Below are 14,862 nucleotides of genomic sequence, written 5' to 3'. Positions count from 1 at the left end.
CTCCCAAAGATCCCAGCTTGTCATTCAGAATCATAGAATTGGCAGAGGGTCAGAGGAGCTGCCTCTGTCCTTGTAAACCAAGCAGATTTGATCCAAGAATCACCCAGATACACTAAACAAAAATCTTTGATATGACTCTTTCAGGTTAAAAACATGTTTTAAATACAACTTAGCTATTTCTGAGGCCTTGTCTAAACTGTCAAGTCATAGTTCAGTAAATCAGCTCCCAGCTGAGGTGTCCACACTGGCAAGGCACTAAGTGTACCCTAACTCCACAGTTACTGTGCTCTAGTGAAACCACCTCAACGAGCGACGGGCTACAGTTCTGGGATGTCAGTGTGGACACTATGGTGTACTCCAGCGCTGTGAGTGGCCTCTAGTACCTGTTCCAAAAAGCCTGTTTTTTGCCTCTTTGAACTCTACTGCCCAGCCTTCAGGGGAACACTCCACAGCCCTGCTCTTTGCATTCCTTGGGAATTTTGACAGTCCCATTCCTGTTTGCTTGGTGACGTGTGGAGTGTTGTTAGGCACGGGCACATGGAAAGATGCGCTATTTCACAAACCTGACAATCCCCTACTTTCAGCTGGGGCCTTATCCTCCCTACCTCCAACTTATGCCACGCCTGGGGAAGGGTGTGGTGGATACCAGTCTGCTCTATCTAGTGTTAACAATATTCCCTCTATAAAATGTAGCGCTTTTGGCTTCATAGATTTAACCTTGGAATCCCAGCCTTTATCACCAGCCGAATGGCTGCACCGGGCAAGAAAGCAGCCTCAGAAAAGTAAAGAGGACTTGTGTGATGTTAGCGGGATGCTGGTGAAAAGAAAGAATTGAAAGAGTGGAAGCAGAACAATGAGAGGAGGAAATGGAAGGCAAAAGTTTTGTGCTGGAAAGAAACTGTGGAGCGTCTCTTAAACATTACAGAGTGCTAAACTGACATGCTCCAGGTGCTGCTAGTACTGCTGGCGGGGAAACTCTGGGTACGTCTAAACTGCAAGGCTAGGTACAAAGTCCTGTAAACTTCATTCTACAAGGAATAAGGGATGTCTCGAAATAGTGCTTTATTTGGAAATTTGGTACCATGTAGTTGCACCAAATTTTGAAATCGCCTATATCGAAATAAAATTGAAATAAGATACGCGATTCGCATAGTGCAAATTGCGTATCTTATTTCGATTTTAGAGGGCAGTCTAGAAGTACCCTCTGTGATCTTCTGCTGTGCTACCCCCACCGGTGTCCCAAAACTGTTTTCCATGTGTCCCCTCTCACCACCAACACATTTTGATCCCCATCCTGTTCCCAGTTGGCACCTGCTACATTCCACACCTGCCCTTTGGCCATCCAGCCCTGCAGCTTCTCGCAGGCACCCAATGCACTCAGTCCTCATCCCCATTCAGTTTAGCTCCCACTGCACAGCACATCAGATGGTCGGGTTACATACGATATCTGAACATACACAAATCTGCAAACATGCTGGGGCCTCACCTCCTCCCTTCCGGCTCACAAAGTGCAGATGTGTCACGCTGCACGTGGGGTCTGCGTTTGCTATCTTAGTTCCATTACATGAAAATAAGCAAGCAGGGCCCAACAAAGCAACAGACACTTTTCCACTAAGTACATTGTATGGACCAATCACAGTAACTTACTGCAGTCTTGGGCCTGGCAACAAATATTACTGGCTTTCAGCATCAAATTGCTGCTTCAAGACATCCCTGATCCTTATGATCCTGCACTGCGCTCCTCTTATAGCCCTGAGCTCCGGCTGTTCAAACTCAACCTCCAGGCACCGCGCCTCAGTGGTCCAGCCCTGTGTGAAGCTTTCACCTTTTCCCTTCTCAAATATGGAGGGTGGAGGAGACGGCTATAAGCACAGGGATGTTGCCATTGGCCGGGTCCAGCTTCCCATTCAAACATCACCAATGGTCTTTTAAAGTGCTAAAAGCACACTCTACAGTCATTCTGTACCTGCCCAGCCTGTTGCTGAACTACTCCTTGTTGCTGTCAAGGTGCCCAGTGTATGGCTTCATGAGCCATGGTATTAACTAGGGATAGGCAGGGTCTTCCAGGATAACATTGAGTATTTCTAATTCCCTTACAGCAGAGGTGGGCAGTAATTGATGGTGAGGGGGCTACTCCATGATTTTGGCAAGTGGTCAAGGGCCACACTTTTCTGTGGAGTGGGTGTAGTATCAGGGATGGAGGTTGGATGCAGAAGGGAGCTTGGGGTAGGGGACTGGGGTACAGGAGAGGGTGTGAGACTGACAGGGAGCTTGTGTGAAGGAGGGGTTTGTGATCTAGGGTGGGGGCTTGGGGTGTAGGCTCCAGGAAGAAATATGGGTCCTGACAGGATTCTGGCCTGAGAGGAGGTTCAGGAGGGGGTGCAGAGTCTGGGAGGGGGAGGAGGGGACGATAGTGCAGAGGGTTTGGAAGGTGACCTGGGCTAGGGATTTGGAGGGGAGATATGGCCTGGAATGCCAGAGGCAGGCTGTGGCCAGGAGGCACTTACCTAGTAGACTCCATGCCTGCTGCAGCCCTAGGCTGCTCAAAATTACCGGCTGCTCCCTGTGATTCTCTGTCCCTGTGCTGGGGTGGGGGCTGGGGGGGGGGGGGAAGAAGGAGGCTTTGTGCATTACCCTTGCCCCTGGCAAAATCTCTCAGTTCCCATGGGTCAGTTTCTGTGAAGCTTCCTTCCCCTCAGTGCCCGGAGCAGAGAGCCACAAGGAGCAGCCAGCTGCTTAAATTGGCGTGGGATTGCTCTAAAGAGGCTGGCTGCTCTATGCTTGAGAGTCCTGGTGGGGAGGCCTGTGGACTGGATCCAGCGGCTTGGGCAGGCCAGATCTGGCAGGTGGACTGTGTATTGCCCACTCCTGCCCTACAGTGATCTCCTGGTCCATGAAGAAAGTCCCTGCTTGCAGCTTCCTGAAAAGGCCAGTGTTCCAAAAGATGTGTGCGTCATGGGCCTTTTTGGCTAGGCTGCGATAATGTCCATGAAACGGCCATAGTGATCCACAAGTGCCAGAAGAACCATGGAGAAATAACCCTTCTGGCTCAGGTACTCAGAGGCTCAGTGGTCTTGTGCCAGAATTAGAATATGCCTCACTGCAGTTAAGAAAGCCCACCTGTGCAAAGCCATCCACAATTTCACTCATGTTGCTCAGTCATGGTCTTTGAGAGCAGGATGTGATTGATTGGCCCTGCACATTTCCATCAACAAGAGTCCAACGGTCAACTTTCCCACTCCGAACTGGTGACCACTTGGTAGCTGTCTGTAGCCAGTTTCCACACAGACTGTGTGTCTGGGGGAGTTCAACACACAGTTCCATGAAAGAGGTTTTCCTCATCCAAAAGGTCTGCAGCTGCTGCTGCTTGTCCCAGACTTACATGACGATGTGATTCCCCCCCACTCAGTGCTTGTTTGTTAAGCCCAAAAGTGGTGTTCCACTGTGGTCAGCACCTCCATGAACAAAAGCTACTGAAAGATCGTGCCAAATGCAGATGGAAGCACAGAGGTTGCTGGGATGTGAATCTGCACCACTGGGCATTAGGACAGGACTCTGGATGTCCCACAACTCCCTTTGCTGCCTCTCACCACCCATCTTTTCATAAGCTTCCGCAACAAATGAGGAAGAGGTCCTCTGTGGGATAGCTGCTCAGAGTGCACTGCTCCGAATCTGCTGCTGTAACTACGTGCCGCAAGTGCAGTCACGCTACTGTGCTGGCAGCTGACAATGTGGAGACACAACAGTAGTTTCACTGCTGCACTCTGTGAGCAGCACCGTAACTGCCAGCACTTTACATCTGCTAGTGTTGACAAAGCCTAAGACTAATTACAGGATGAAAACAAAGTGGCTCAGAGAGCAAAATTGAAGACTTCACTGCTTTACTTGCATCAAAGGGGCACAGTCCATCACTTTTTTCTTGGGATCTTTATTTTACCCAGGCTGCTCAAAACTGATTCTGCTGGAGTTACTGCCCTATGGATATGTCTATGCTACGCAGCTTTTAACAACAACATTCTGTCAACACAGCCCCATCTCTAAAAGTATGCATGTGTCAATGCTGTTTTTCAGCACTTTTGCCAACAAAATACTTCTCCCTCCAGTGAGCAAGTTTGGCTTTGTCAGCAGGAGAGTGTTCCTGCCGACAAAGCAGCATTCATACACGTGCTTACCATGGCAAAACCATGGCATAGCTTTGTTTTTCACAGGGGAAGGGGAGCAGGAATAGGTTAAGCATCCATGAACAATAAAAGCTTTGTCGAGCAAGTGCAAGTGTAGTTACAGCCTACAGTATCATAGAATACTGAGCTCGCATTGCCTAAGTGTGGTGTAAGTAGGTAAAATGTCTCCAAAGACAATGGATTTGCTCAATAAACAACCCATACATTTGTTGCTTTATGCACAAGGCAGTCCCTAATCCAGAGGTGGTCAAGATCTGGCCCACAGCCCACCCCTCTGGAACCTTTAATCAGACTCCCTGCCTGCCAAAGCCACATCTGGCTATTCCTGGAACTGGGGGGAGCGGGGAGAAGAGGTCTGCATGCTGCCCTGGCCTAGGCCCAACCATTTCAGCTTCCATTGGCTGGAAGTGCCGTGCAGAGAGGCACATGGAGCAGCCAGCTGCTTTGAATGGCTGGGCTGAGGGTCCCGCTTGGCTGCTGGTCAGGAGCTGTGTAAGTAAGTGGCTTCCGGCCACAGTTTGCATCTGGACCCTCCCTCCCTGCACTCTAACTCCTTGCCCAGAGTTACCACCCCCTCCTGCTCCAAACCCTCTGTACTGCCTCCTCCCCCAGATCACAGCTCCCTCCCAGACCCTGCACCCTCCTTGAACCCTCCTCCAGGCCAAATCCTCTCCTACATCCATACCTGGATCCTGCTCCTCAAACCTCTGCCCCAGGTCAAAACCCCCTCCTTCACTCAAACTCCTTCTCAGACGCCACAGCCTCTCCTGCACCCCAACCCCTATCTCAATCTCCCTTCTGTCCCAGATTTCACATCCACTCCATATAAAAATGTGGCCCTTGACCACTTATCAAAATTTTGCATTCCCCCACCCCATCAATAATTGTCTAGTCTTGTCCTAATCTGTCCATGGGATGGTTGCTGGCCTGGGAACAAGGAGTGTGCCAAATGGCACTGTTGCTTGAATGTCAGGCTTTTCTCTCTTTACTAGTGTTTCAGCTGTTATGAAGCTTGTTCTTAAATTCTTTACAATTTGAATTCATCTCTGTGAGAAGACATTTCTGACTGATAGCACAGCTGATGTTATGTAATTCCACATATTGCCTGAGCTGTCAAATGATAATGTAGAAGGCAAGTACAGAAGCATAAAGCTTGTTGGGAAACTTTGAGGAGATACATAACCACATATATGTTCTACTGTTAGTCAAACACTGTACATAAAATAGAGTAAATATGTCATATACATAAAGTACCAGTGTCTGGAAGTGTAACAAGAAAGTAAACTGTTAGATGAAGTATTTTGGAGCTGGCATGACTCATTATTTTAAAATAATATTGGGTCTTGGATCTGCTTGCATGCAGTTTGATATTTCATAGCATTGTACAGGTCTCCAGTGTGTTGACTGTGACTATTGTAGTTTGCCAAAATAAGGTTCTTACTTCTCACCATTTTAAAACTGACATTATACATTGCTTAATTCTGTTGTTTTTCTGGAAACTCTGTCCCTTACATTATATAGTATCTCTTTCTTATATCGAAACGAGAGCTGAAATTGGATTTCCATTTGAAGCTATTTGATTTTAATTGTAGGTGTGCTTGGATGGAGGCATTGTACTGTAGTATTTATCCTTTCCATCTCACCCTCTCAAGTTGAGACTTGCATGCTCTGAAGCAGATGTATCAACTATTTTTGAGTGTTGAATTTGCCCGAGAATTTTCTGCTGGCTGAATTTTGTATAGCTCATTAAAAAATATAAAGCTGTGTGGATGCACATGGCATTTCTGCAGTTATTTAACCAGAGACTGAATATGGTGTACTATAAACTGAAAAGACCTATATATAGTCCCCTCAAAACCATCATTATGCTAAATTTCATTGTGCCAGTAATATCAAGCTAGAAAACTTAAATGCTGTACCAAGCTTCAGTCTGGTTTTGCCAAACCTACTATTAATGACCTGCTTGTCTAACTTGGTTCTAGAGAGAAATTAATGTGAAAGCAAATACAAATTTAATTTTTTTTCCTATGTGCCATCCTAGAAGACTGTAGTTTTTTTTTTTTTTTTTTTTTTTTTACTAAGTGAAACCGTCTTAATGTCCCCTACTTCATTTGATTTTCTGAATTGGTGCCAAATTAGACTGAAAATAAAATCCTCTGCTTCTCCCAATTCTAAATGGGCAGCCTGGAGCATCACTGTTTACAGTGTACCACGATTTTCAGTAATCATTTCTATTTTTTCTTTCTAGAGATCTGTTGAAAATGCCAACAATACACAATCATTGGTTGGGTTATTAAATAAGTGCAAAACTCCTCAAGGACAGAGATTGATTAATCAGTGGATCAAACAACCACTTATGGACAAGAACAGAATAGAAGAAAGGTAAACATACATGTTGGTAACAATGAGATGTCCTGTCTCACCTTAGAGATTAACAAATATATCATGAGCGTTTGTGGGTAAATCCCACTTCATCAGATGAACTGGGGTTGGTATGCGTCTGATCAATTCAGTGAAAATCTTTACCTTATAGGTAGGAGTCTTGGTCAGTCTTTTTTAAAGCAAAACTTAGTCATCAGAAACTAAAACTTTTCAGAGTTGAAATGTTGACTTTCTATAGGAAATAAACTTAACAACGACTTAATTTTCTGTAGAGGATAATGTAAATTTGTTTTCAGAATGTGTTAGGTGGTGTATGTATTTATAGTTTGGACCATTTTTTTTCTCTAATCCTATTAGATGTAAATCAATTAATATATTCATGCAGGTCACTATTAAGCTAACCCCTCCCAGTTGTAAACCTTTATATTTATGATTAAGTCACAGGTTACAGGAGCGTAGAGCCACAATAGGTTTACTGTTTTGAACACATGAGACTCAGGCTATGTAAATGCAGCTGCCACTTCCTGATTCTTATCTAAAAGATTATACAGGGCACGAATACTCTGGTCTCCTGACTCATTCTGAAAATGCCTCCATTGTGTGAACAGTACATTTGGACAATTCAGTGATCACTGATATAGGCTAGTGCATCTAGACCACACCATTAGGAATGTTGCCTTCTGAGTGGAGGGACTCATCTTTATAGAGACTTACTATGCAGATTTATACACTTTATTCAGATCAAATAATTCTCCACACACATCAATTGTCCATTCTTTCTATCTTGGGACTTTATGCCAAGCCCATCACCATAGTATCTGAGTCCCTTCTACGTAAAATCTATAATGTCAAAATAATTAGAGGTAGTTGCTCCCCAGGAATTAAAATGTGGGAGGGTTTGAAATATAGAGCAGCGGGGGTAAGGGCTGACGAGGGTTGAGATTGAGGGTGAAGGTGGCAGTATGGCACCATAGTAAAAAGTAAACAATGTTTAATACAGTTTTATTAGCTTTAATTCTGTTTTTAAATCCTCACGGAAACCAAAGTAGGCTACTCACGCCTACTATGCAGCACTATATTTACATCCTGCTTGGCTTGGCTGCTTGTCATTTTGCATAATTTTTTGGTGTCGTCTTGTGTGTCCATTGCTTTCAGTCCTTCATGATATGCTCATGATCAGGCAGAAGGAAACTTCTTTCAGAACACAAAATTCTATACAGTGAGGACGAAGAACTCTCAAATGTAGCTGTTGTGACTGGAGTAGCAAGAGATTAATTCCTACTTCTTTCATCCCAGGAAACATAGCACAAAGTTTGGATTGAACCAGTGGTGATGATAAAGAAGTTGAACTTTGTGTCTTCATTAGTTCATTGTGTGAAATTCCACTCTATGTTCAAAATTCTCTGTTCTGTCTAGAGTTTGTAATGCTTCAAACAGCAAACCTACAAGGAGGTTTACAGGATCGGGCGACAAAGGCTTTCTTTGTCGCTCAATCCCCGTCTTGACAGCCGCTGTTTGCCGACAAACTGCTGACTCAGCAAAACGAGGCCACCATTTTTATTCAAATGAAGCATGGGGGATTTAAATCCCCGCTTCATTTGCAATGTCGGAATGTCTAATTTACATCCCTCTGGCGACAGAGGGATGTAATCTAGACATATCCTAAGAGTGTTCAGGAAAGCAGACCCATTGCTATGTTCAGATGAGATTTGTAGGCAATTATTAGATGAAATAGATTGATTGTACCCACTAGTTTAATTTTCATGAGAAAGTGCCATGGCAACTTGAACCTTTGTTCTGTTTTCAAATGATGCCTCCCTCCCTTAATGCGAATTGGTTCAGTACTAATGTGAAGTGTGCACATGCTAACGTGCCATCACCATTTCTAAGCAACACCAAATGCTGCAAAGCTCTCAGTTGACAGCACAAACCCACCCAGACTCTGTTTGGCTAATATGGCTGCAAAATCTTGACCCACAATTGAGAACTTTGGTTGGTATAAGACAGTTATCCTTTGGAACTAAATGGCTGAAGCAATTCTGTTTGCATGAGTTACTGAGGAAATGCATAGCATTGGTTTTATATGTGCAGAATAATTAACATACAGTTATGTATGTTAACGATTAAAGCAGAGCAGTCGAATAGCAGTCAGAATTCAAATGTGCATATTACTTTTACACTGGAGAAAATGCGTCTAAAGCTATGGCTGTTAGAATACGTGGCCTTTGTTGGAGCAACTTCCACAAAACACAAGGAAAGCAGGGATTCCTTACACTTTCTGGGTTTTATACAGTTTTCTGTTAACCAGTCCCAGCTGTACAAAGGAAGCTGACTACAGAGCTATCGTCTCTGCAGAGTTGGTTAGGAAACAAATATAGGTGGCTGTTGCTTTGGGCTTTGCAATCAATGTATTTCTGATATGTATATCTATAAGTGTGTGTACCAAGATAGTAAATACACACTGTAATCAATATTGTAACGTTACTAACAACAACAAAAAAAAGGCTGGTGAAAGCCTTTGTTGTTTGACAGACATTTGTAATCCTGGGCAACCAGAGCTTCTGATGACCGAAAAGTAGAAGTTGCAGCATAATGCTTCTTGGTGAGTGTCACTTGGATATGGGGAGCCACCTGCACCCCCATCTGCAGCCAGATGAGACTCTGAGCCAGCAGGTAGAAAGTTTTAATCCAGTGTAGAACAGACTTGTTAGCACAGAAACCAGAAGCAGTCAGCACAGTCTGTCTTGGGGAGAGGAGGGCTCAGAGCCTAGGCCTTGCCCGCTCCCTGTATCCTAAACCAGTTAAGACTAAGTCACACACTCAGCAACCGTGCCAGCCCTGCAGGCTGCTCCTCCTCCTCCTTTGTCCAGCTTCCTGGGCAAAGGGTGTCATCTGGTTTCACCCCACCCCCAGGCTCAGGTAACTGAAAGCCTCACCCATTGTGTAAGTGCTATAAATTCTCTTCAGCTCTTTTGAACAGAAATGTCGATTTCACTGAATTTGAGTCCTGTGTGCATATTGTCTTAGAGGTAGTCTCTGGGGCCCAGCCTGGATCTGAGCCCTATTGTGCTAAGCACTTTTCAAACACATAAGTGCCCCTATACTGAAAGGTTTAGACTAAATATATTGTAGAGTAATGAACTTTTAACATTAATTACCTGGCTGGATTATTTTGAGATGTTCTGCAATAGAAATGCGAAAGGTTAACTGGTGGGAGCTGGAGCAGGACCCAACCCCATCACGGGTAGGTGGCTGCTGCAGCCCTGTGGGACCTACCGTGGGCAGAGAGCTGCTCCAGCTCAGACTGTCCCTCCCCCTTTTAATCTGCTAACTGGTTAAATACTACATTTAAATAATGAACCAATTAAATGGGATTTTACATCCCTATTCTGCAGTTGACCTTAGTTAGAGAAATTAATTTCAGCTGTAGCAACCTCAAACTACTGTTAATCTGACTACTAGATGTTGGAATTTCTATACCATTAAGGGAGAATAGGATGATTGAAATCAAGGGATTGGGGTAGAATTTCCTTGTCCACTGAGTATCTAGATGAACTTGGGATGGTGTGTGTTTGTTTGTTTGTTAAACCCTCCTAAATGAATGAATTTTATTGAGGGTTTAAAAACTTGTTGAGGTCTAGTGTCACAGGTTTTAACACCTTTCAAAGAATTTTCTTTAGTCAGGACAACACGAATGGTTTTAATAGAGATACTGCAAACAGTTTTTTGTTAAAACTTTTTCTCATAACAGGACAGCATAATAATTTATACCTGTAAAATATTAGTCAACATTTATGATGGCTGCAGTGATAGTGTAGCTCTGGAGTCATTATCAGTTGAGATTAAAGTTAGAACCTTTCAGTTTTCATTTGAGATCAACCTTTTATGTTGAGGTTGAAAGGTATTAGCTTGCATCTTGACCAGGGTTTCCCAATCTATGGGTTGCGACCCAAATATGGGTCATTACATTTCAAAAGAGTCACCAAGTGAATCCCCAGGTGGCTCTGCCTCCCCTCATACTCCTATTTTTGAATTGCCTTGGGTCACCAAGTCTTCTTGAATTGTCAAAATGGATCCCCATCTGGAAAAGTTTGGGAACCGCTGATCTAGACTGTGTGTGTGTAGGGACGGGGGGGGGGGGGGGAGGAAAAGGGGGTGGCTTAGGTTGGAATTAGGTAATATATGTTAGTAAACTCGGACCTAAGTTAGACCTCCACTTGAATTTGGACAAACCCTGAAAGTACACCTAGTGGCTGCAGAGAAATTTCCAACATGCAGATTGATTTAGAGAGGCTGGTCAATTAATGATTCATGTCAGAAGGCAACTCGTGACTGGTTTTCAGTGCAAGCTATTGTAAATTATGCAGATGAAATGAGCTGTCATTCTACTGACATGAATATGATTTGTTGGCTTTTATAATAAGCCTCTGGTTTTAAATATAGATATGCATTTTATCTGATGACAAGATGACCTAGCAGATCTTAAAACTGTTGGAGCATTTCCATTATAAACCTCTTTTCAAGCATGCTTAATATTCTCAAAGTTGTTTCAGGGTCACTTACATTTTCATTAGTTGGTTTTTGCTTCCAGAACATGAACTTACAAGTGTTTATAAAAAAACTAAAGAAAGCCTCATCATCCTAGCATAAAACAGATTGAACTAGTCACTTTTATATGACTGTCCTTTACAAATAACTGATTTTAATTTTTGAACATGCGACTCTGGATTTAACTTTTTAAAAATGATTGTCGAGTGATTTTTTTTTTACGTGTATTAATTTATTCTAGGGAATAAACACATACATGTGCTGAGAAATTTAACTTTAAACAATGACTCCTTTTAAAAGTAGTTTGTGCCTAAGGGACGCATGTCAGTGTTTGGGTTGGATATATGCCTCAAAGCTGTTTGCTAGTTTAGTAAGGGTAGATAAGCAAATTAGTTTAAGAAATTAGTCAAGAAATTAGATAGCAAATCTGATTTAATTGATGTTGGAAACTCTTGTTATTTATTCAAGTAGGTTTGGCCATCCTTTAGTACTTATAATTTTGTTTTGCTTTCAGTAGTATTTCCATGAAAGATGTAAATAAAGCTTTTTCACCATTTAATATTTTTGATTGTGTGCCACAGAAGAATAAATGAAACTTCAGCTTAATCCATCAAATTGAGTTAATTTCTAAATTGTCTTGACCAGCCTCTTGTTTTGATATTTTGTACGAAAGTAAACATGATTGAATTGTCTTTTTCTTAAGTTGTATAGCCTAAAGAGAGTATCACAACATGTGAATACCCAATCAATATTGAAGAATAAGCAGACTTTTATTTAGATATCTTGTTCCTTCATTACTCAGTACTAGTTCTCTTTAGCAGGTAAAAGCTGGCTTCCAGTATAAATCTTAGGGGTTTCATTTCAGAAACTGAGGCTATATCTACACTATAGAGTTTTTCCGGTATGCCGGAAAAACTCTGCTGCGTCCAGGGAACTTTTTTTTTTTTCCAGAAGAGCAGACACGCTTTTTTGGTATCCCTGTAAACCTCATTTTACGAGGATGTACCGAAAAAAGGCTTTTTTCCGACATTTGGCCCAGTGTAGATGGGCCAAATGTCGGAAAAGCCTCTTCCGAAAAAAAAGCTATGCAAATTGCAGTTCACAATATGCCTAGCTTTTTCCAGAAGAACAGTGTAGTGTAGACATAGGCTGAAGCAAGCCTTTTTTCCTCTTTTTCCATCCATAGTGTTCTGCATCCGTGTTTTAAGTTCAAACAACATAGAACAGGAACTAGGCTGAAGTGGTCAGGGTTTTTTTTTTTTTTGGTTATAAAAGTGTAATGCATCTTTAATAGATTAGTAAGACATGACATCACATTTCCCCATCTCTTTTGCTCTCAGCCTTCTGAAGTTAAGATATAGCAACTTTAATATTTGTTTCTGACTAGTCAGGAACTAAAACAGATGTTGAACTCCTCCCTCTGATGACAAAAATCTCCAGTTAATCTTTTAAAGACTGGAGGACTTACCTGTGTGTTCAAATAGTAAAGAATAATCATTCAAAGATAATTGCTCTCTGTCATGGTGTACTTTGTGATTATAACTTTGAGCTCTTTCACTTAAGGGAATAAGAGCCCCACATAGTTTATAGATTATTGCAACGATTCTGTTTAATCAAATACTGGATGAAACCTCAAAATATCAAATAACTAGAGTTGTTAGTTAATAGGGCACTGTTAAGTAGTTGAATCCAGTTAATTTTTATAAGTTCCGATGGAAACATTTTCATTAAATTATTTTTTAAAATCTGTGAACAACAATGTATGTAAACATTCTCCTCTAGGATTTGCAGAATATACATGAAAACGTTGTGCTTAGAGCAGTAAAACCAGAATCTGATTAGTTTGTGCTTAAATAGTACAAGCTCAGTGAAGTGCACAGAGTAACAAAGGATCATTGGTATCCTTGGCAAGTAAATTTAGTTTATTAAAAACAGTTCTAAAAATCTAAAGTGCTTCTTAGCAATACAGGTATTTCCATGACACTTCTTTGCCACCATGGTTCTTTAAACACTCTCAGGAGTTTGAAGAATCTGTAGTTATGATTATGTGGTGCTTTAATATTTAACTAACTGAAAACTAACACAAAGCACCAGGAGTCCTAGGAAAAAGTATTATATTGAGAGCCAGTTTCAACCAGTTCAGGATTTCAGTTTCTCCCGAAGAGTTCAGGGTGGAGCAGTTTCAATATGCTAAACGATAAACTGGCTAATTACTGTATAGTACTTTGCTGTTTTTTTGTTGTAATTATGAAGAGTAAAACCGTCTTCTCTGTTTTGTCAGATGAAAAATGTTTTTAAAATTGCTAATATTCAGTTACGTAGTTCTTTGCCTTCTGTTCTGTCGAACATATTTAGGATTTCAGTGGATAGGAAAATATCATTTAGGTGTTTCCTCTCTTAACAAGAAACTCTGCCTTCAAGTTCAACTCTCGGTCACAACTAATAGATTCATGTTTATGAATTATTTGTTGTTGAATGGGAAACTGACAGCACTTTATTAGACTCCTAAGTACCATGGTAATAAGTACTCTGCCTTTAGGTTGTTTAGCAGCAGTTTTGCCCATAGCAGTCAATATTAATTGACCATTTCCTAAATTAAATGTTCTATTATTGTACCTGGTTTGTAGTATTGTGGGAGTGACTTAGATTTCTGTGGTAATTTATGCAAAAGTGATTGACTGCACAACTGTTATTGTTCCATCAAGAACTATTTTTGTTTGAAACAATAAGTAGTCCTGTGGCACCTTAGAGATTAACAACAACTTATAGTATCATGAGCTTTCGTGGGCAAAACCCACTTCATCTGATGATGAGCTGGGGAAGAAATAACAGAAACCACAAATGAGACATCAGAAATGGTAATACACTAAACCCGAGTGTAAGGGAACATTTTATCCTGCCTGGGCACTCAATCATGGATTTTAAAAGCAGCCATTCTTCTACAAAGGCTTTTCAACAGCCAGTTACAGAGGGAGAATGTGGAATTGGTGTTCATCTGCGAATTTGACACTGTTTCCCTGGGCTTGAATAAAAACATTAATTGGATGTTTCATTATAAAGCCAGTCTCATTTGCCTTTAGCACTAAGAAATTAGTTTTACTGAAGAATTGTTGAAGAAAGGAGGGTTGGAATGAAGGCTTTCATTTCCACACAAACCAGCTAATCTAAGTGCCTAACATAAAATTACATGTAAATTGCAAGCATTAGAAAGTTAATATTACTAAGGATGTTAAGTATTGGGTAACTGACTAATCGAATAGTCGATGCATTTTGCATTGACTAATCGATTAGTTGATAGGGTGCCTCTGCCTTAGAAGTGTAGCAACAACCCTATGGCTGTTGCTACACTTCAAAGGCAAAAGCGCCACATGGAGCCGAGAGTCAGCTGGGGACTGCCCTGCTGATTCTGGGCTCTGTGTGGCACTGCCACTTTGAAATGCTGCGGCCTTTCAGTGGCCTGGTGGCCACTTCAGGGGAGCAGCACAGTGCCTCAGGACATGTAGGGACTAGCTTGCCTCAGGTCTGCAGCACCACTGACCAGACTTAATGGTCTGGTCAGCGGTGCTGACTAGGCATGTAATAGCGTAGTTGATTAACTGATAAGCAAAAGCTTATCGGTTAACTGCTATAGACTACATGCATTCCTCCACCCGGGTCAATAAATTTTTTAGCAGGCTGGTCAGTAGCCTGACTCTCTCTCACCTTGCACCAGCTGTGGATCTACCTCCGCTGTGGCTCTGCATTTAAAGTG

The 14,862-nt window shown here is 42.1% G+C and overlaps 1 protein-coding gene across 1 annotated transcript in view; it reads left to right on the top strand.

Annotated features, from left to right (window-relative positions):
• The window catches only part of MSH2 (mutS homolog 2), a 99,261-nt gene that overhangs the window by 21,456 nt on the left and 62,943 nt on the right, over positions 1 to 14,862 (top strand). Inside the window, exon 6 of the mRNA XM_075925390.2 lies at positions 6,430 to 6,563. Coding sequence (XP_075781505.2) covers positions 6,430 to 6,563 — 134 coding nt within the window. The remainder of the gene's footprint in view (positions 1 to 6,429; positions 6,564 to 14,862) is intronic.

This window comes from Pelodiscus sinensis, chromosome 3, assembly GCF_052426305.1.
Source record: "Pelodiscus sinensis isolate ZL-2025 chromosome 3, ASM5242630v1, whole genome shotgun sequence".
NCBI classification, from domain to species: domain Eukaryota; kingdom Metazoa; phylum Chordata; order Testudines; family Trionychidae; genus Pelodiscus; species Pelodiscus sinensis.
Note: the sequence above shows the minus strand (reverse complement) of the source record. Positions and strands in the feature narration are given on the sequence as shown.